The 18,415-nt window shown below is 41.9% G+C and overlaps 1 protein-coding gene across 2 annotated transcripts in view; it reads left to right on the forward strand.

The window, feature by feature from the left end:
• Nucleotides 1–18,415, forward strand: part of LHFPL3 (LHFPL tetraspan subfamily member 3) — a 524,102-nt gene that overhangs the window by 480,745 nt on the left and 24,942 nt on the right. The window contains exon 3 of one of the 2 annotated variants that reach the window (XM_054692519.1): nucleotides 2,887–5,147. The exons of the other annotated variant lie outside the window; for it this stretch is intronic. Coding sequence (XP_054548494.1) covers nucleotides 2,887–2,915 — 29 coding nt within the window. The 3' untranslated portion in view covers nucleotides 2,916–5,147. Of the gene's footprint in view, nucleotides 1–2,886; nucleotides 5,148–18,415 lie in introns of those variants that run through there. 2 annotated transcript variants of the gene reach the window in all.

Below are 18,415 nucleotides of genomic sequence, written 5' to 3' on the forward strand. Positions count from 1 at the left end.
GGTGGAACATGGGTCACTCAGAGCCCATGATGTGTAACAAGGACAAACCTGACTGAACAAAGATCCAGAACAGCACTGAATGACTTATTTATTCAGTCCTTCTCTGTACAAACCTGGGAGAATATGACATCTTTTAAATTGCCTCCCCTGAGCTATGCAACATCATGATGCATGGAAAATGTTAGCAAAAGTTTTGGAAAGAGAGTGTTTTACAAAGTGAGGATCACAGTGTAACCACATTAATACTTTGCCCGAATTCCATAAATTGCCCTGGTGCCTCTTAATCATTACATTGAAGGAGTGACGGCAATGTCTGGAGAGGAAAGCCCTGTCTCTTATCCTCTTCCACCCACTGGCTTCATCAATCTGTTTGAAAGGCTAGCCCTTCGCGAGGCTACAGGTGGAAAATTTTCCATAGCGCATGCCATTTAGGTAATCTTAACAGCATTCTAATTTTGCTCCCTGGCAAAGCGGGGACTGTTTATGTTCTGATGACCATTGGAATAAATATGCTGGTTATTTTTAGTTTAGTGTGGTCTGCAAAGTTCTCCCATGTCCTGGGGTTCCCATGGCATGGAGGTGTCATGACGTAGGAAGAAAAAATACACACAGCAGTAACAGTGTCTGAGTAGCTTAAACTCAGGCAAACATTCCCAAGAGGCCTCATGATGAGCAATCTGCTCTAGTGAGCAGAGCTGGGACTAGGGTGAGACGAGTGAGTGCCTAGTGTGCCACATTAAAGGAGAACTTTTCCTTGTATTTGCACAACCCTGAGTATGTGCATCACCTTAAATCTTGTACGCCAGGAACATCACTGGCCTCAACTTAGTCCAGGTCTGGCTCTCATTTTCCCATTCACTCCTCAGCTTACTGTTAATTTTGATTTAGGGGAGCCCTCTGCACAGCCAGGATCTTTTCTGTCCTTGCCTTTTCAATGTCTGTTTATCAGTGTCTTCATAAACAAGGAGTTGCTTTTTAATTGAGAACAACACAAGCCCTCTATCTCAGCTGCCCCACCATCGGTTGGGATCATTACAATATCAGTACATCTGAACATCTGACATACCTTCCCCAGATCTTACTGAAAGCCCAGATATTCAGCTTTGTGGATTTTTAAATAGAAAATGGATTCTGAGTGAAGAATACTGGATAGTTGAATCATGGACCCACAGCCGGACTTTGGATTCTTCTAGCAGGAACATTTCCATGCCACCAGAGCAAAGACCACCCAAGGTTCAGAACTACCTATAGCACTGTGCAGAATCCATGGATGGCTTATGTTGCTTTTAATAATATCTGAAGAAAGTATTCCCTTCCATAGGGCATCGGCCAGCATGATTCAGTCTCAGAGAATCATTACAGACTAATCATCATTATGATGTGATCATATTTTGATTATCCCGTGTAGTCTGGGTATATTAAAGTAACTGTGATGTGCATAATATTTTTTAATGTGTTTTGGGAAACAAGGGGATAAATACTAGAAATGACAGAATCTTTCAGAAGTTTCTTTAGCACTCATTCACAACCATAATCTTATGCTATGGCAGAAGGACTCTGCCTAAACAATGGCCAATTGTTTTACTCTAATTTGTGTTCCTAAGTGCTCTGTGATTCACAACCCAAGTAGCTGTTTCCGTCAGCCCAAATATGGCCAGTTAAGTGCATTTGCCCATCTTCGTAGTGTCAAAGTTACTCTTAAACCCTTAACAGTGACAAAGTCTATGAAAACCATCCATAGAGGGCCTCCCTGCTGGCGCAGCGGTTGAGCGCTGGGTTGCAAAGCTGCCCGCAGCCTCTGCAGCACCGGTTCGATCCCTGGCTGCTCCCCGGCCACCGGAGGAGGGTCCCACATGGCGCTCAGACCTCTCCTGCCGCCCGCTGTTCCCCTCAGCATTGTGCTTCGGTCCTTCTGCCTGCTCTGCTCCCTGCTCTGGCTCTGGTGAATTCTCTTACCCTCCCGCGCTTCTGATTGTACCCAGTGCTTGTATAAATAAATAAATAAATCTTTAATAATAAAAAAAGAAAACCATCCAAAAAAAAGAAAACCATCCAAAGAAATGCATCCATCACACCAGTTGTGAACTAGCTGTGTCAATACAGGCATAGACCCTAATATGTTGGAGAAAAGGAAAAAAACCTCCATACCTTGTGCATTTGTCCTAAAGAAAGAATTTAAAAGAACAAATAGAGCTTTATATTGCAAAGATATCCATTATTGATAATAACAAAGATGTCGGAACCCTGCCTACATCCCTGACAATGGTAAAATATTTGAAAATGGAATATTGAACATGAGTGAGAATGCAATGGCCTATTATGCAGCCATTAGACATTGATGTGATGATGTAGAATGGAAATGAGAAAAAATGTTTTTAATATAATGTCGAAAATGTCATCTAAACTGATTCCAACTTCATAAAATAAGTGCACGTTTAGATGAGGAAAGAAACATGGGCAGAAAACAGGTGATTGGATTGCGGGTGACTCATCTTTAGAATCATTTCTTTCATATCCGTTCTAATGTTGATTGCATAATAAGTAAAACTGGGAAAGAAAAGGAAAACACGCAAGTGAGGCATTTTCTATGCCGGGCAAAATAATCGGTGATGAGCATTCCATTTTCTCTCCTGCTCCTTCAAAGCAACCTGTGCTCTTTACACAGACATCTGAGTCGCTCCCTGGCTGGAAAGACTCTGCTGTTTGTTTAGTGGAACAGAAACCTCAAACTTACGACTTCTTTGATAGCACATCTACAGTGCACTTAAACCATTTGTTGGTGTGGTTTTTCTGTAATATATGCACAAAAAATCTTGGTGACAGAAAATGATGCATTTTTTTCTTTCTCTCTTTTCTCTCTCTTCCCTTCCCTCCCCCTTTCTGCAGTTCTGCTAAGCCAATATTCTCTAGAATGAGCACAAAACAAAACCAATCAAATAACAGCTAAACAAATCAAATAACAGCTTTTGTACATCAACATCAAGAAGGAAGGCGTTTGGAAGAGATCAGAGTACAAGATGGATGCGGACAAGAGTGAAACAGCCACTCATCAAAGCACCTTCTAAATCTAGATCACCAGAGATGAGAGTGTTTTCTGGGAAGAGCTAAAACCATGGATTAAACACCAGCTCATTGGAAACTGTCATTGAATAAGATCAGATAACATTCATGAGAAACCACATTCAGGAAATCTTTTAAGGAAGAGAAATATAAATGTGATAGAATTAACATGTAAAATATATATGCCCTGAGGTTTGTGAACTGTCCTTTTTTAATCAAACTGAAAACAAAAAGCTTTAATCTTTCGACATTATTTTGAAAAAAGGCGGCCAATCCTAAATTATTCCATCTCCATAGCCAAGAGGCCAATCAAGCATCATTTGTGGAGGAAGCTTCTTAGAAAACGCCTCTGAATGTTTCACAGGGACATTGGTTCCCGGTCTCTGCCGTTCATTTATTTCACTGTGTAATTATTTACCACCACTCAGATAGAGACCTAATGCTTCACACTTTTACAAGTCTGCGTTCAGTTCAATCTGTCCGTGCAAGTTTATTACTGAGAAAGTTTCTGACATGTACTCTTATTCCATCCAGCTGTGTATTACAGGAAGGACATCTCTACATCATAGGTTCCCAAGCAACATAGATTTCCCTGTCTTTCAGGAAATAGCATCAAGGAACTCTGAAAAATATAGAAAGCTCATTTTCACCTAGGATGCTCACATGTAATATATAGGCTGCTATCAAATAAACACTTTTTCTAATTCTCCCTAGAATATGCATAGGAATTTAATATACTTTATAAATACGTATCTAAGATATCTCCTTTTTCTTTCCCATTTCTTTGCCATACATGTCATCAGAAATCTATGTCCTTTCTTTTCCTTACTGGCAGGCATTCATCTTTGCTTTAAAAAAAAATCATTCCATTAATCCTATTTCTAAATGATAGTAAGTGGTACTAACAAAACAAATAATAATTTAATAGCCTTAGAAATAAATGAATATATACTTATACAAGTCAAAGAAACTTGGTAGGAGTAAGTTGCCTTTTTATTTACTAATGTTGGTTTCAAAAATAGTCAAAAAAATTTTTAGTTAGTTGGCATTTGGAAGTAGTTACAAATGATCACTTGTCTTCAACAATCTTTGGCTCCCAGGCTTCCCCAACCATCGCCCTCAACACACATTCTTCCAATATGCAACAACAGAAAAATATTTAATATTGAAGTAGCCACAAGCTAAAATGTACATGCAGGGAAATCAGTGTAAGCTGAACCATGTTCTAACCTGAGCAGAAAGCATGGGCGTGCAGGATATCTCCTTCATAGGCTCAAAAGTAAGATTAAATTTGCAAATATCACTGGAACGGATGAAGGATGATATAAGAAGGGAATAGATTGTGGTGATTTCTCTTGCTATTTCTCTATTAAGGCCACACTCCTATTTTAGCAAGATATTTCTGGTACTAGACATCTTTTCACCATAAGCAGGGTTATGTTTTAAACCTGTAATGTATTACAGCTATGCTCCAATGAGTGAAACCTAATTCACAAAGATACAAATTTTCTAACAAAGAGAGAAAAAGACACAAATTACAGTAAAACTTATTATTTCTAACTGAAGTATTAGCCATTCTGGGAGTTATTTGTTGCTTTAAAATTAGCTCTCCCACTGCATTCAATATATCCTACTTACTAAATTTAATTACACACAACTTTTCAAGAATCCATCTTTTATTTGAAGGGAAGTACCTCTCTACTTTATCTACAACAAAACTAGAAGGTATTTATTGACTTTCTCTAATCCATATAAATTACAGTTTCCATTGGCAGTCCTGCATCACTAATGATGTAATAGTGATGGTTACAAAAATGAAACAGTGCTTCCTAACCATATGCAAATGTTTTTTAAAAGTTTTATTTTCCCATAAAACCTGAGTGTATTTTAGCATACCACAGTGCTCTGAAAGTGGGTCATTGACAATGTACCATTTGTACATAGGTAATACACATGTAAATCACTAAATGTTTAAGTATAAGAAGTATGTTTTTATCTTTTTTAAAAAAAAAAGTGACTCCCTTTCTCATTCTGTTCTGTTGTATTGCGTCCAAAAGTTGTGTGTAATTTTTTTAAGGTCCAAGAAATGTAAAGAAATTTGTTGGAATATCTGAATTTCTGTAAAAAATAAAAATAAAAATAAGATTTTGTTACTTAAAAGATTGTTTGGTGTAGCACACCTTCAGTGCATTCTATGTCTTTGTCCAGTGAGCCAGTGGCAGGTAATGATTTGACTAAGTAACTATCTTCAGAAAATCTCCTTGCCACCATATTCCATAATATTTGCCAAAAGCAGATACCTATTGATACATAGGGCTTATTGCAGAAGGCATGATTAACATCTCCAAAGCCTCTAGTAGCCATATAAAGACATACCTCAAGCTACTTTTCAATATACCACATGGAATGAAATTGATATTAAGTAAATAGCCAGACTGTTCAAGCAAAACTTGACCTGAAATATCCAATTAATTGCTCAGGCTTCACTTTGCAAATTCAAAGCAGCTCTGCCTGTTCCTCTGACATGTGCAAACCCTTTTGCAATATTTCATACTGACACGTGTTGTCTTGGTGGGTACCAATGCCAGTGCCTTCATTTGCAACATGATTATGAACAACTCAAAGCCTCAGGTCCTCATCTATTAAGTGGACACGAGACCCCAAAGTGGTGTTGTGAGGATATAAATTAAATTGTAGTGTTGTGTATGACAGGTAGGAGATAGTCAACAAATGCTCATTCCTTCCCTTCCTATTATATGGATGGCATGAAAAGAAGAGAAACATAAAATGTAGCCTTGCTCTCGAAATGCTGAAGATAATTAGAGTGATATTTATGAGCAGGATTGAAATCTCAAATGCCTACAGCAGCCAGGTAGATAGTAAATTAACAAAGCAAGCTGGGTTTGGGAGGTAATAGGAAGGAGAGGGCACAGTTGAGCACTGGAGGACGTAGGTCATGTCTAAAGAGAATAAGGAGTCAATAGTGATTCAACAAATGAGTATTGACTCCCTACCATGTGCCAGGAACTGTCCTGAACCTGAGAACATAGTGGTAAGCCAGATAAACAAGATTGCTGCTCTTATAGGTCCTATGTCCTATTATGAAGAGACACCTAATAACAGGCTAGAGAGAATTAAAACACAGTGATGTAATAGAGAAATGGAGATGCTAATCAAAGAAGGTCTCTGAAAAGGTGGCATTTAGAGTGACACCTGAGTGATAAGAACAGACAGCCATGTGGAGAAAGAGCTTCCCTACTGGCAGTCACTCTAGTGCAGAAATTAACTCTAAATATGCTTAAGGACCAGCAAGGTGACAGAGGTGGGTGTGTGAGCTGAGTCGGGAACTAGCTTTGGATTTCCAAAGTCAGGAACTTTGGAGTTTATAGACCAGGATCACTTGCACTTTTTTTTTTTTAAGATTTGTTTATTTTATTTATACAAGCACTGGGTACAGTCAGAAGCGCGGGAGGGTGAGAGAATTCACCAGAGCCAGAGCGGGGAGCAGAGCAGGCAGACTGACGAAATACACTGCTGTGGGGAGCAGAGGGCACAGCAGGAGAGGTCTGCGCTCATGTGGGACCCTGGTTGGCAGCTGGGGATCAAACAGGCGCTGCAGTGGCTGCAGGCAGCTTCATAACCCAGCACTCAACTGCTGCACCACCAGGGGAGGCCCATTGCACTTTTTATTTTTTTTTTTTCAAATGTGAGAAAAGTCATTTGAGGGTCTTAAAAAAAAAAGATTTATTTTTATTTATTTATGCACACAAGAATTGGGTGTAGGCCAGAGGTGCAAAGGGTAAGAGGATTCACCAGAGACAGAATGGGGAGCAGAACAGGCAGATCTACTGAAAAATACACTGGTGAGGGAAGCAGCAGGTGAGACAGGAGGGCCCGCTGCTGTATCATATGTGGGTCAACTCCCTGGCTGGGGATCGAACTTATGCTGCAGTGGCTGGCAATAGCTTGATAGCACTGAGACTTTAACCCCTGTGCCACCAGGGAGGCCCTCATTTGAGGGTCTTAAGAGAAGACTAATAGAAACTATTTTACTTTTTTTTTTTTTAAATATGATTGAATCACCCACAAGGTGGCACTGTTCTAAAGATTTATTTATTTATACAAGCACTGGGTACAGTCAGAAGCGCGAGAGGGTGAGAGAATTCACCAGAACCAGAGCAGGGAGCAGAGCAGGCAGAAGGACCGAAGCACACTGCTGAGGGGAACAGCGGGCGGCAGGAGAGGTCTGCGCGCCATGTGGGACCCTCTTCCGGTGGCCGGGGAGCAGCCGGGGATCGAACCGGCGCTGCAGAGTCTGCGGGCAGCTTTGCAACCCAGCGCTCAACCGCTGCGCCACCGGGGAGGCCCTATTTTACATTTTTGAAAGAGTATTCTTGGTTTCTGCTTTTAACACTGCTCTTAGAGTATCTAATTCTTCCTCATATGATACTAGCAGGTCTCAGACAAATTACAATGAATTCATTAGTTTTATGCAATTATGTTTATTGAGGTAAAGTTGGTTTACATCATTATATCTGCTTTGGTTTATTCTTTTTTTTTTTAAAGGTCTATTTATTTATTAAATCTTAAAAAAATAAAGATGTATTTATACATACAAGAACTGGGGTGCAAGCCAGAGGTGTGAGGGGGTGGTGAGAGGATTCACCAGAGACAGTGGGGCGCCAAACAGGCAGATCTACTGAAACACACTGCTGAAGGGAGCAGCGGGAGGGACAGGAGAGGTCTGCTGCACCACGTGGGTTGCTCTCTGGCCAGCAAGTGGGGAGGGGGGGAATCGAACTCATGCTGTAATGTCTGGCCATAGCTTGATATGTGCTGTCTTTAACCCCTGCACCACCAGGGAGGCCCTAGATGTGATCCTTTAGAAAAAATATGCAATAGATAGACTTTGGCTCTTGGTCTTGGACAGGAGTCATCTTGTGTTTGCCTTCCAAAAGTCATGACCTGGAAAACTCAGTTTCTTGGAAGGATTTCATTTATTTAATGTTGGTTCCCTGTGATCCTTCTAGAAAAGACAGATATTTCATATTATATCTAAAGAGAAAAAAAGAATCCAGTTTAGAGTCAGCTTCCATTTTGAGAATATTTAGCATCCAGTACAAGTGTACTGCCTTTCCTGAAATAAAATATCAATTCTCCTACTTGGGCAGGATACCAGTTAGGTCATTAATATTCATTCTATGAAAGCCAAACTTTGGTGAACCCAGCTGAGTAGAGTAAAAGCATTTAACTCTCTTCTCACTGCTGCCACTCATTCCCTAGAATAAAAAGCTAGGAATTCTTTTCTAATAAGTGCAATCTTTTTAGTTATCTCAACCAGAAGTTGATATGTCCAGGGGCTCAGAGAGCAAACCAAACTGTGGGTCAATTTTAGCTTCCCAGATGATTTAAGTATTGGATTTTTTTTAAAGGTTTATTTATTTATACAAGAACCAGGGTACAGGTCAGATGTGCGGGAGGGTGAGAGGATTCACCAGAGACAGAGCGGGGAACAGAACAGGCTGACTGATGAAATACACTGCTGATGGGGGCAGCGGGAGAGCCAGGAGAGGTCTGCCACGCCAAGTGGGATTCTCGCCGGCGGGCCAGGATCGAACCTGTGCTGCAGAGACTGCAGACAGCTTCACAGTGTGGCGCTCAACCACCTCTGCACCAGGGAGGCCCTAAGTATTGGATTTTTCTCTGACATTCATTAAAAGGAATTTACTCAAGGACTAAATTGGCAACTATATTTGCAACTATGCGCTAAAGGCTGTTCTTAGCCAAACCAAGATGATGAACTGAAAGAATCCTTAAAACATGTAGATGTGATATTATCTTGGTGACAGTTTCCCATGGTAGAAATATTTACTTAAAACTTTGGCTTCTTCCAAAGCAGGAATTCCTAAAAATTTAGATATAGCTTTCTTTATAAAAGTCTTTCACACTTTTTCAGATATTTTGATTTTTTTTTAAATAATCTTTACTTGAGCTTATTTTTTTAATAATTTTTTTAAAGATTTATTTATTTATTTATACAAGCACTGGGTACAGTCAGAAGTGTGGGAGGGTGAGAGAATTCACCAGAGCCAGAGCGGGGAACAGAACAGGCAGACTGACGAAGACACTGTGAGGGGAGCAGCGGGCGGAGCAGGAGAGGTCTGTCTCACCATGTGGGACCCTCCCCAGTGGCCGGGGATCAAACCGGCACGGCAGAGCCTGCGGACAGCTTCGCAGCTCAGCGCTCAACCACTGTGCCACCGGGGAGGCCCCAGATATTTTGATTATCTTCTTGGTGATTACTCTGATCATATCAAAAATGTTGCTTTCCTAGAGCTTAATTTACTGCACAGATTTAGTGAATGTTGGATTTCTAAAAATTTATCTCTACTGCCATCTAGTGGTACATTTCATTGTAATTTTAATATCCTACAGTACATTTATGAAGGTTCACTGGGTTAACCTGAAAACAATATAAGGGGCCTCCCTGGTGGCACAAGGAGTTAAGCACCGCACTGTGAAGCAATCCGCAGCCTCTGCAGCACGAGTTCGATCCCCGGCCAGCCAGGGAGCAACCCACATGACACAGCAGACCTCTCCTGCCTCGCCCGCTGCTCCCCTCAGCAGTGTATTTCAGTCAGTCTGCCTGTTCTGTTCCCCACTCTGTCTCTGGTGAATCCTCTCACACTCCACATCTCTGGCCTGTGCCCCAGCTCTTGTATTTATAAATAAAGAAAGAAAAATCTTTAAAAAAATAAAAAATATATAAAATGGAAGATTTATATTTGCAAATGTATAGTGAACACTAGTTCTTCTATACAACACACAAGACCTCTTCATATACTGCACAGGCTAGGGAAAAAAATTTTAATATTTATTTTATTTATTTATGCATACAAGAGCTGGATTGCAAGCTGGGGCGGAGGGGGGTGTAGGGGGGGTTTGAGAGGAATAACCAGAGATAGAGTGGTGAGCAGAACAGGCAGATCTACTGAAATACACTGCTGAGGGGAGCTGCAGATGAGACAGGAGAGGTCTGCCACGCCACATGGGTTAGCTCCCAGGCCAGAATTCGAACTCGTGTTGCAGATAGCTTCACAGTGCTGAGACTTAACCCCTTGCACCACTAGAGAAGCCCAAAAAAAAAAAAAATTTAACGTAAATATGGAAGTCCTCTTAAAACACAGAGGCTTCCTATATTAACTTTTTACTTACATATATGCTTTTTATCATAATTATCCCACCACAAGAAAGTTGTTTCTTCTAGGTAAGTAATTACAACCCTAGCTTATAATGGTTACTCTGTTTGGTAAGGTTACACACAAACCTAATTTGCACAGTCCCTATGAATGCTGAGATAGAACAGCTCCCATTCCATTTCATTAGCAAATACATCCTTAGACCCAAGGTCTAAGGTCTAGAATTATCATATGACCCATCAATTCCGTGTTTCCAAGGAATTAAAAACAGAGATTCATACAGATATCAATGTATACCAATGCTATAACAGCTTTATTCACAATAGCTAAAAGGTGGAAACAACCAACTGTCCCTTTTATATGACTACAATGGAGTATCATTCAGCCCTAAAAAGTAATGAAATTCTGATATACACTACAGCATGGATGAATCTTGGAAAACATACTAAGTGAAATAAGCCAGACACAAAAGGACAATTATATGATTCCATTAATGTGAAATGCCTAGAATAGTCAAATTCATAGATACAGAAAGTAGACGTGGTTACTAATGCCTGGGGGTAAGGGGCCTGGGAGTTATTGTTTGATGGATACAGTTTCAGTTTGGGATGATAACAAAATTCTGGAGGTAGAGAGTGGCAATGGTTGCAAAAAAATATGAGTGTTCTTGGGCCTCCCCGGTGGCGCAGCGGTTGAGCGCTGGGTTGCGAAGCTGCCCGCGGCCTCTGCGGCGCCGGTTCGATCCCCGGCTGCTCCCCGGCCACTGGAGGAGGGTCCCACATGGCGCGCAGACCTCTCCTGCCGCCCGCTGCTCCCCTCAGCAGTGTACTTCGGTCCTTCTGCCTGCTCTGCTCCCAGCTCTGGCTCTGGTGAATTCTCTCACCCTCCCGCGCTTCTGACTGTACCCAGTGCATGTATACACAAACAAACAAATAAATAAATAAAACATGCCTCTATTAAAAAAATATATATATATGAGTGTTCTTAATTGGAACTGTACACTTTAAAATAGTAAGTTGCATGTTATATGTATTTTACCACAATGAAACAAAATAGACAGGAACCCTGGTCATGCATTCCTATTCCTGACTTTTTATCCCCATTACATACAGATGCCACCTGAGCAGCCCTGTGGCACCTCCAGGGCACAAAGATCATAGCCAGGGTGCATGAGGATGTCAAAGGAGACCCCATAACCTTCTGACTAGCACACCATCACCACCCCCATTACCCCCCCTCCCACCCTCCAAACACAGTCTTCTGACTTTCCCCTACGAATATGCACATGCATACCTTCTGATACATGGAGGGTGGTTAAAGAGCCAAACCTGGGCTTCCCTGGTGGCACAGGGGTTAAAGTCTTATCACTGTCAAGCTATCTACAGCCACTGTGGCATGAGCTCCATCTCCGGCCAGGAGCTAACCCACATGGCACAGCAGACCTCTTCTCTCACTCCTGCTGCTCCCCTTAGCAGTGTATTTCACTAGCTCTGCCTGTTCTGCTCCCCACTCCGTCTCTGGAGAATCCTCTCACCCTCTGCACTTCTGGCCTACACCCCAGTTCTTGGATGCATAAATAAATAAAAATAAATCTTTAAAGAGGCAAAATCCTTTAGGAATCCTAATCCTAGAATGCTACGAGGACCTATGTGACAGTGGCTTTTTACCCCCAGCGTCAGCCCTTCTTTTCTCTGAGGCTCTCTTAGCCTGGTAAATCAAGTTCATGCTTTTAAAAGCTAGAAAATATCAGAAAAGAATACATGATCCTAGTTTTCTTCTGTGGGTAGAGCCAGGAATAAATGTAGACCATCTTTGCGCCTTTTGATTACTGCTGTGAAACAGCTTTAATGAACCAGTGAACAAAAAGATAAGCCACATCCAGGAGCAGCTGTCACTTTAATCCCAGCAATGGACTGGAGAACTGCAACAACTCAGCTCATGGAGAACCAAAAACCTCTTCTCATATATATTCAGAGTAAATCATCTTACATGCAAGAAGAGCCAGGGAAAAACAAAATAAAAAGTCCCTTCTGGGCCTCCCCTGGTGGCGCAGCGGTTGAGCGCTGGGCTGCGGAGTTGCCCACAGCCTCTGTAGCGCTGGTTCCATCCCGGCCGCCGCCGGCTAGGGTCCCACATGGCGCGCAGACCTCTCCTGCCGCCCGCTGCTCCCCTCAGCAGTGTGCTTCGGTCCTTCTGGCTGCTCTGCTCCCCGCTCTGGCTCTGGTGAATTCTCTCACCCTCCTGCGCTTGTGACTGTACCCAGTGCTTGTATAAATAAATAAATTAATTTAAAAAAAAGAAAAGAAAAGAAATGCCATGCTTATTTAAAAAAAAAAAAAAAGTCCCTTCCCCAAAAACCCTAGAAACAGCTTGGGGGGTTGGGGGGAGTTTTGACTGGGCTTTTTGAAAATACCTTATAAGGAGGCACACATTTTCTTAAAAATAAATATCCCAGAATTTATTGATCGCCTATTTTCAGATACTGTACTGGGAGGATTATTATGTATATTATTTGTTGCTGCATAACAAGTTTTCCAAAGCATTGTGACTTAAAACAACAACAATAATGTATTGTCACATGTTCGATGGGCCAGGAACTCAAACGTGGCAGAGCTGGGTTGGCTTGTCTCTGCTCCAGGATGTCTGGGACCTCAGCTGGGAAACTAGAGGCCTGGATACTTGGTTCATCCGAAAGCTTGTTCACACATGTCTGCTAGTTTGATGCTGGTGTTGACAAAGGGCCAGTTTGAACACCCGCCTCAACATGTGAGGCTTCCTCACAATATGGTGTCTAAGGTCAAAGGGCAAGCATTCTAAGATCAACAACCCATGAGAATAATATTGTCTTTTGTGACTTCGGCCTGGAAATGATGCAACATCACTTTGGCCACATTCCATTGGCTGATGCATTTTCAAAGATCTACCAACATTCCTTCCAAGAAGAGGGGAAACCCACCTCTCCTGGCACAGTGTAAGAAGAGAATTTAGGATGTGATATGCATCCATAAATGTTGGTGTCACCCTTTTGGAACACTATTTGCCACATTTTACGTTAGCACAGTTAATCGTCACCTCTCCACCCCAAACAACCAAACTAGGGGGTAGATATTATTAGCCCTAGTTTACAGTGTAGGAAACTAAGACTCGGAGAATTAACTTTCTAAAGACAATTAGTAAATGGTGGCATAGGAATTCTGATTCCAGTGTCTAAATCCTTAATCCCAAAATGCCCTTATGGTCCTTTTTTTTAAAGATTTATTTATGAATACAGGAACTGGGGTACAGACCAGAGGTGCTGGGGACAGGGTGGTGAGAGGATTCACTAGAGACAGAGTGGGGAACAGAACAGGCTGATTGACTGAAATACACTGTTGAGGGGAGCAGCGGGCAAGTCAGGAGGGGTCTGCTGCACCAAGTGGGTCACCTCCCTGGCCGGGGATCAAAGGTGTGCTGCAGTGGCTGCGGACGGCTTCATAGTACTGTTACTTAACCCCACCAGGAAGGCCCCCCTTATTGTCTTAACCAAGTATATACTGGAAGTTTTTCAGATCAATTTATGAATCTTCACAAGTTATTAATTTTAAAACTGTATTTCTTATTATAAGAGCATTGGATATTCTGCTCCTTCTATATTCAGGACTGGAGACTGAAGAGCAAACTATATAGAAATATTCCATGAAAAGGCCCCCCCGGTAGCACAGGCAGTTGAGCGCCATGCTGTGAAGCTGTCCGCAGCCTCTGCAGCACCAGTTCGATCCTGGCCAGCTGGCGAGAATCCCACATGGCGAAGCAGACCTCTCCTGTCTCTCCCACTGGTCCGCTCAGCAGTGTATTTCGTCAGTCTACCTGTTCTGTTCCCTGCTCTCTCTCTGGTGAATCCTGTCACCTCACCTGCCCACGCATCTGGCCTGTACCCCAGTTCTAGTGTAAATGAATAAATAAATCTTTAAAAAAAAAATATTCCATGAGATTCAACAACCATGTACACACAAAACCCAAAGTAGTCATCAATGTGCTTCATGTGCCCCCATATAATAAACCCTAGAGTCATCACTAAAGGAACTGCCACCACTTAGAACTTGTCCAGTTGACCCCAAAAGTATTTGAGATAGCCAGTCTCCCCACTGACTGCTACCTCCTGGTATTCATTGTGTAATCACCGCCCATGCTCTACCAAGGTTGTTCTATGACCAAAAGCGTATGACAGGAGTAATGATATGTTACTTCCAATTTTGATTTTAAAATACTGTGACTTCTGTGTGCACCCTCTCTCATCATTCACAGAGAAAGTCAGCTGCCATGTTGCAAAGACATCCAGAAAGGCTATGGAAAGCCTACATAGCAAGACACTGAGAGCTCTAGCCAACAACAAGCATAAGTCATATAAGTCACCTTAGAATAAGCTTCTCCATCCCCAGGGGAGCCTTGAGAGAACTGTAGCCCTGGATAACTGCTCAGCTCCAACTTCAGCTAAGCCACTCATGCAATTCTGGACCCTCAGAAGCCACTTAGCTAACAAGTGTTTACTGTTTTAACCTGCTACTTTTAGGGGTTATTTGTTACCAGAGTATCTGTGTAGGAAAACAGCTGGGGCCTTGGAGACAAGGCTGCCTTTACATTCTGGTTCCACCACTCCCTGTGTAAATAAATAGCATGACCTCTCTAAATATCAGGTTCCTTGTAGTACAAATGGGAGCAAAACATTCTAAATGCCGAGTAAGGATCAAAGGAAAGAGTAGGGGATACTCCTCAATTTCTTAAAGCCAGAGTTAGGGGTCTCCCTTGTGGTGCAAGGGTTAAGTCTCCGCACTATCAAGCTATCGCCAGTCACTGCAACATGAGTTCAATCCCTGGCCAGGGGGCTACCCACATGATGCAGCAGACCTCTCCTGACTCCGCCGCTGCTCCCCTCAGCAGTGTATTTCCTTCGATCTGCCTGTTCTGTTACCCACTCTGTCACTGGTGAATCCTCTCACCCACCACACCTCTGGCCTGTACCCCAGTTCTAGTATGCATAAATAAATAAATCTTAAAAAATAAATAAATAAATAATCTTAAAAAAAAAAACTAGAGGTAAGACTTCCTGCAGAACAAGTTCCCTGATGACATTGATAATAGGTGATGATTGTACAATGAGCATTATAATAGCAATAGCAGTAGTAGTAATTTTTTTAAAGATTTATTTATTTATGCATACAAGAACTGGGGTACAGGCTAGAGGTGCAGGGGGTGAGAAGATTCACCAGAGACAGAGTGGGGAACAGAACAGGCAGACTGACTGAAATACACTGCTAAGGGGAGCAGCAGTTGAGACAGGAGAGGTCTGCTGAGCCATGTGGGTAGATCCCTAGCCGGGGATCAAACTCATGCTGCAGAGGCTGCGGATAGCTTCATAGTGCTGTGCTTAACCCCTTGTACCACTAGAGAGGCCCAGTAGTAGTGATATTACCCCTTATGTTATATAGGCAGTGTATAAAGCACTTAAAAAATCACGTATTTTGTGCCTCCCCAATGGCACAGCGGTTGAGCGCTGGGATCCAAAGCTGCCCGCAGCCTCTGCAGCGCCGGTTCCATCCCCGGCTGCTCCCCGACTCCTGGAGGAGGGTCCCACATGGCGCGCAGACCTCCTCTGCCGACGCTGCTCCCCTCGCTGCCTGCTCTGCTCCCCACTCTGGCTTCTGGTGAATTCACTCACCCCTCCTTGCTTCTGACTGTACTGCTTGTATAAATAAACAAATAAATAAATCTTTAAAAAAAAAAAGTCACGTATTTTTAAGTATTGCTTCAGTTATGTTTTTATTTCTCCTGTAGATATAGCAGAAGGATTGTGGCATTAGTAACATATTAAGTGTGTTTAAAATTTGTTTTATAAAATTGGTTCTTTAAAAACCTATTTGCTTATAATAAAAATGTAGTTAAATTATTAAAACACAGCAGACATGTTTAAGCTGCTTCCCATATAAATATAATCATCCACTAAGCCAGATACAAGTATTTATAGTACCCATTTTATCGTCTTTAGCACAGTGAGGGCTAAAATAGTCTAAGGAATCATGGCTGTATTCAAGGAATTTAAAGATTTTTTTGAAATAGGGCCTCCCCTCGTGGTGCAGCGGTTGAGCGCTGGGTTGCAAAGCTGCCCGCAGCCTCTGCAGAGCGGGTGGGTCCCACATGGCGCATAGACCTCTCCTGCCGCCCGCTGCTCCCCTCAGCAGTGTATTTCATCAGTCTGTCTGTTCTGCTCCCCGCTCTGGCTCTGGTGAATTCTCTCACCTTCCCACGCTTCTGACTGTACCCAGTGCTTGTATGTATAAAGAAATAAATAAATCTTTAAAAATAAATAAATAAATAAATAAACAAATAAATCTTTTAAAAAAAAGATTTTTTTGAAATAAAATAAGATAAAAACTAAATACTGTTAACCTCAAGCAAAAAGTAGCCAGTTATTTCATACACTAAAAAAATAGGTTTATTTGGAAACAGCACCAAAAAGGCAACTGGAAAGTGCAGGCTTGCGCACACCCTCCTTTTAGAACAAAAGTCTGAACCAACATATAGATTTCAGGGGGAGCATGTAGAAGTTTGATGTTCTTGTCCATTAGTATTTGGACTTTTCTCAGTGACAGAACTTTGCTGGGCAAAAAGATACCTCCTTTTTCCTTCCACTGTGGCAGGAAAGCAACCTCACTTTCTTTAGGAGATGCAAGGCATGCTGTTCCTACAGTTTGCTGGTTGTGTGTATGAGACCTCATTATTTATGCATCCAAGAGCTGGGGTGTAGGCTAAATATGGGGGGGTGATGGAATTCACCAGAGACAGAGTGGGGAACAGAACAGGTGGATTGACTGAAATACACTGCTGAACGCAGGTGAGACAGGAAAAGTCTGGGCACCATGTGGGTCACCTCCCTGGCTGGGAATCCAACTGGTGCTGCAGTAGCTGCGGATTGTTTCATTGTGCTGTGCTTAACCCCTTACACCACCAGGGAGGCCTAAGACCTCATTTAAATAGAGTTCCTATACATTAATTCTCTCAGTGCTATAAGATAATACTGTAAGTCAAGTATCAAGGAAGTAAATGACTAAGTAACAACAGCCAACCAGGTTGGCACTGAAGATGTATGTTTCTGGATCTTAACCTCAAATTTGCTACTCACTAGCTTTGTGAATTTAGGGAAAGTCAATTAAGTGTCTATGCCTGAATTTTCTCATCCTCATCTGTAAAAGTGGATATATCTTAAAGGGTTGTAGCAGGGACCATCATATCTCCATCTATAATGTTTTATTAGCTTAATATTAACTTCAGATGGTTTAAAATTAAATTAATATGTAATATAGTGTCTGACATAGTACAAATATATAATGTATATCATATTTTTTCTAATATAGAATTATGCAGGTGTTTGTTTATATGGAGTTTATAGGCTATTGATAAGAAAGAGATAAATCAGGTTGGAGAAGAGATTGTGCCAAAGATAGTGAAAAAGTGGTTGTTGAATGACTTTCTGACCAAGCCAGCTTTCAATGCTCTGGTTGTGATGCAGGGGGAACTAAGCTGGTTCTGAATATACAGGGAATTCCTTTAAAGAATAGCCTTGACATCTTCCTGCCACAAAAGCACTACCACCAATAATGATTCCACACTGCTAAATATGAAATAATAGAACAAGGAATAACAGGCCTACCTCATGTTGTGCTAGAGACTTTGTGTTTAAGTGTGAGGGCATAGGGTTAATTCCCTCATCCCCTGGGTTCTTCTGGGGCTGGACAAACAAAGTGACATCAAACAGATTAGTCAGAGAAAAAGACCAGATTTAATAACATGTGTATTGAGAATTTACATGGCTGTAAATTCTAAAGTAAATGGAACAAAGTGGGAATTTATATCTTGACTAAGGGGCCTGAGTCATCAAAGAGAGAAGTTTCACTGACCAGAAGGTGTTGACTTCCTGGGACAAAATGTTGCCACTGGATATTTGCCTTGCCTTAAAATAGGTTGTGCCTGGAGCTCTCCCTAGGTCTAGGTTATCTGAGTTCTCTAAGTCATGCTGAGTTTCTCCCAAGGCTCACAGGGCCTCTATTGGCTTCCTACCAAGGTGACATGTATCGGAAAAGGCCTCCTCTGTACATCCTGGAAAAAAACTGTCAGAACCTTTT

The sequence above is a fragment of the Talpa occidentalis genome, unplaced genomic scaffold (genome assembly GCF_014898055.3).
Source record: "Talpa occidentalis isolate TD23 unplaced genomic scaffold, MPIMG_talOcc4v2.1, whole genome shotgun sequence".
NCBI lineage: Eukaryota > Metazoa > Chordata > Mammalia > Eulipotyphla > Talpidae > Talpa > Talpa occidentalis.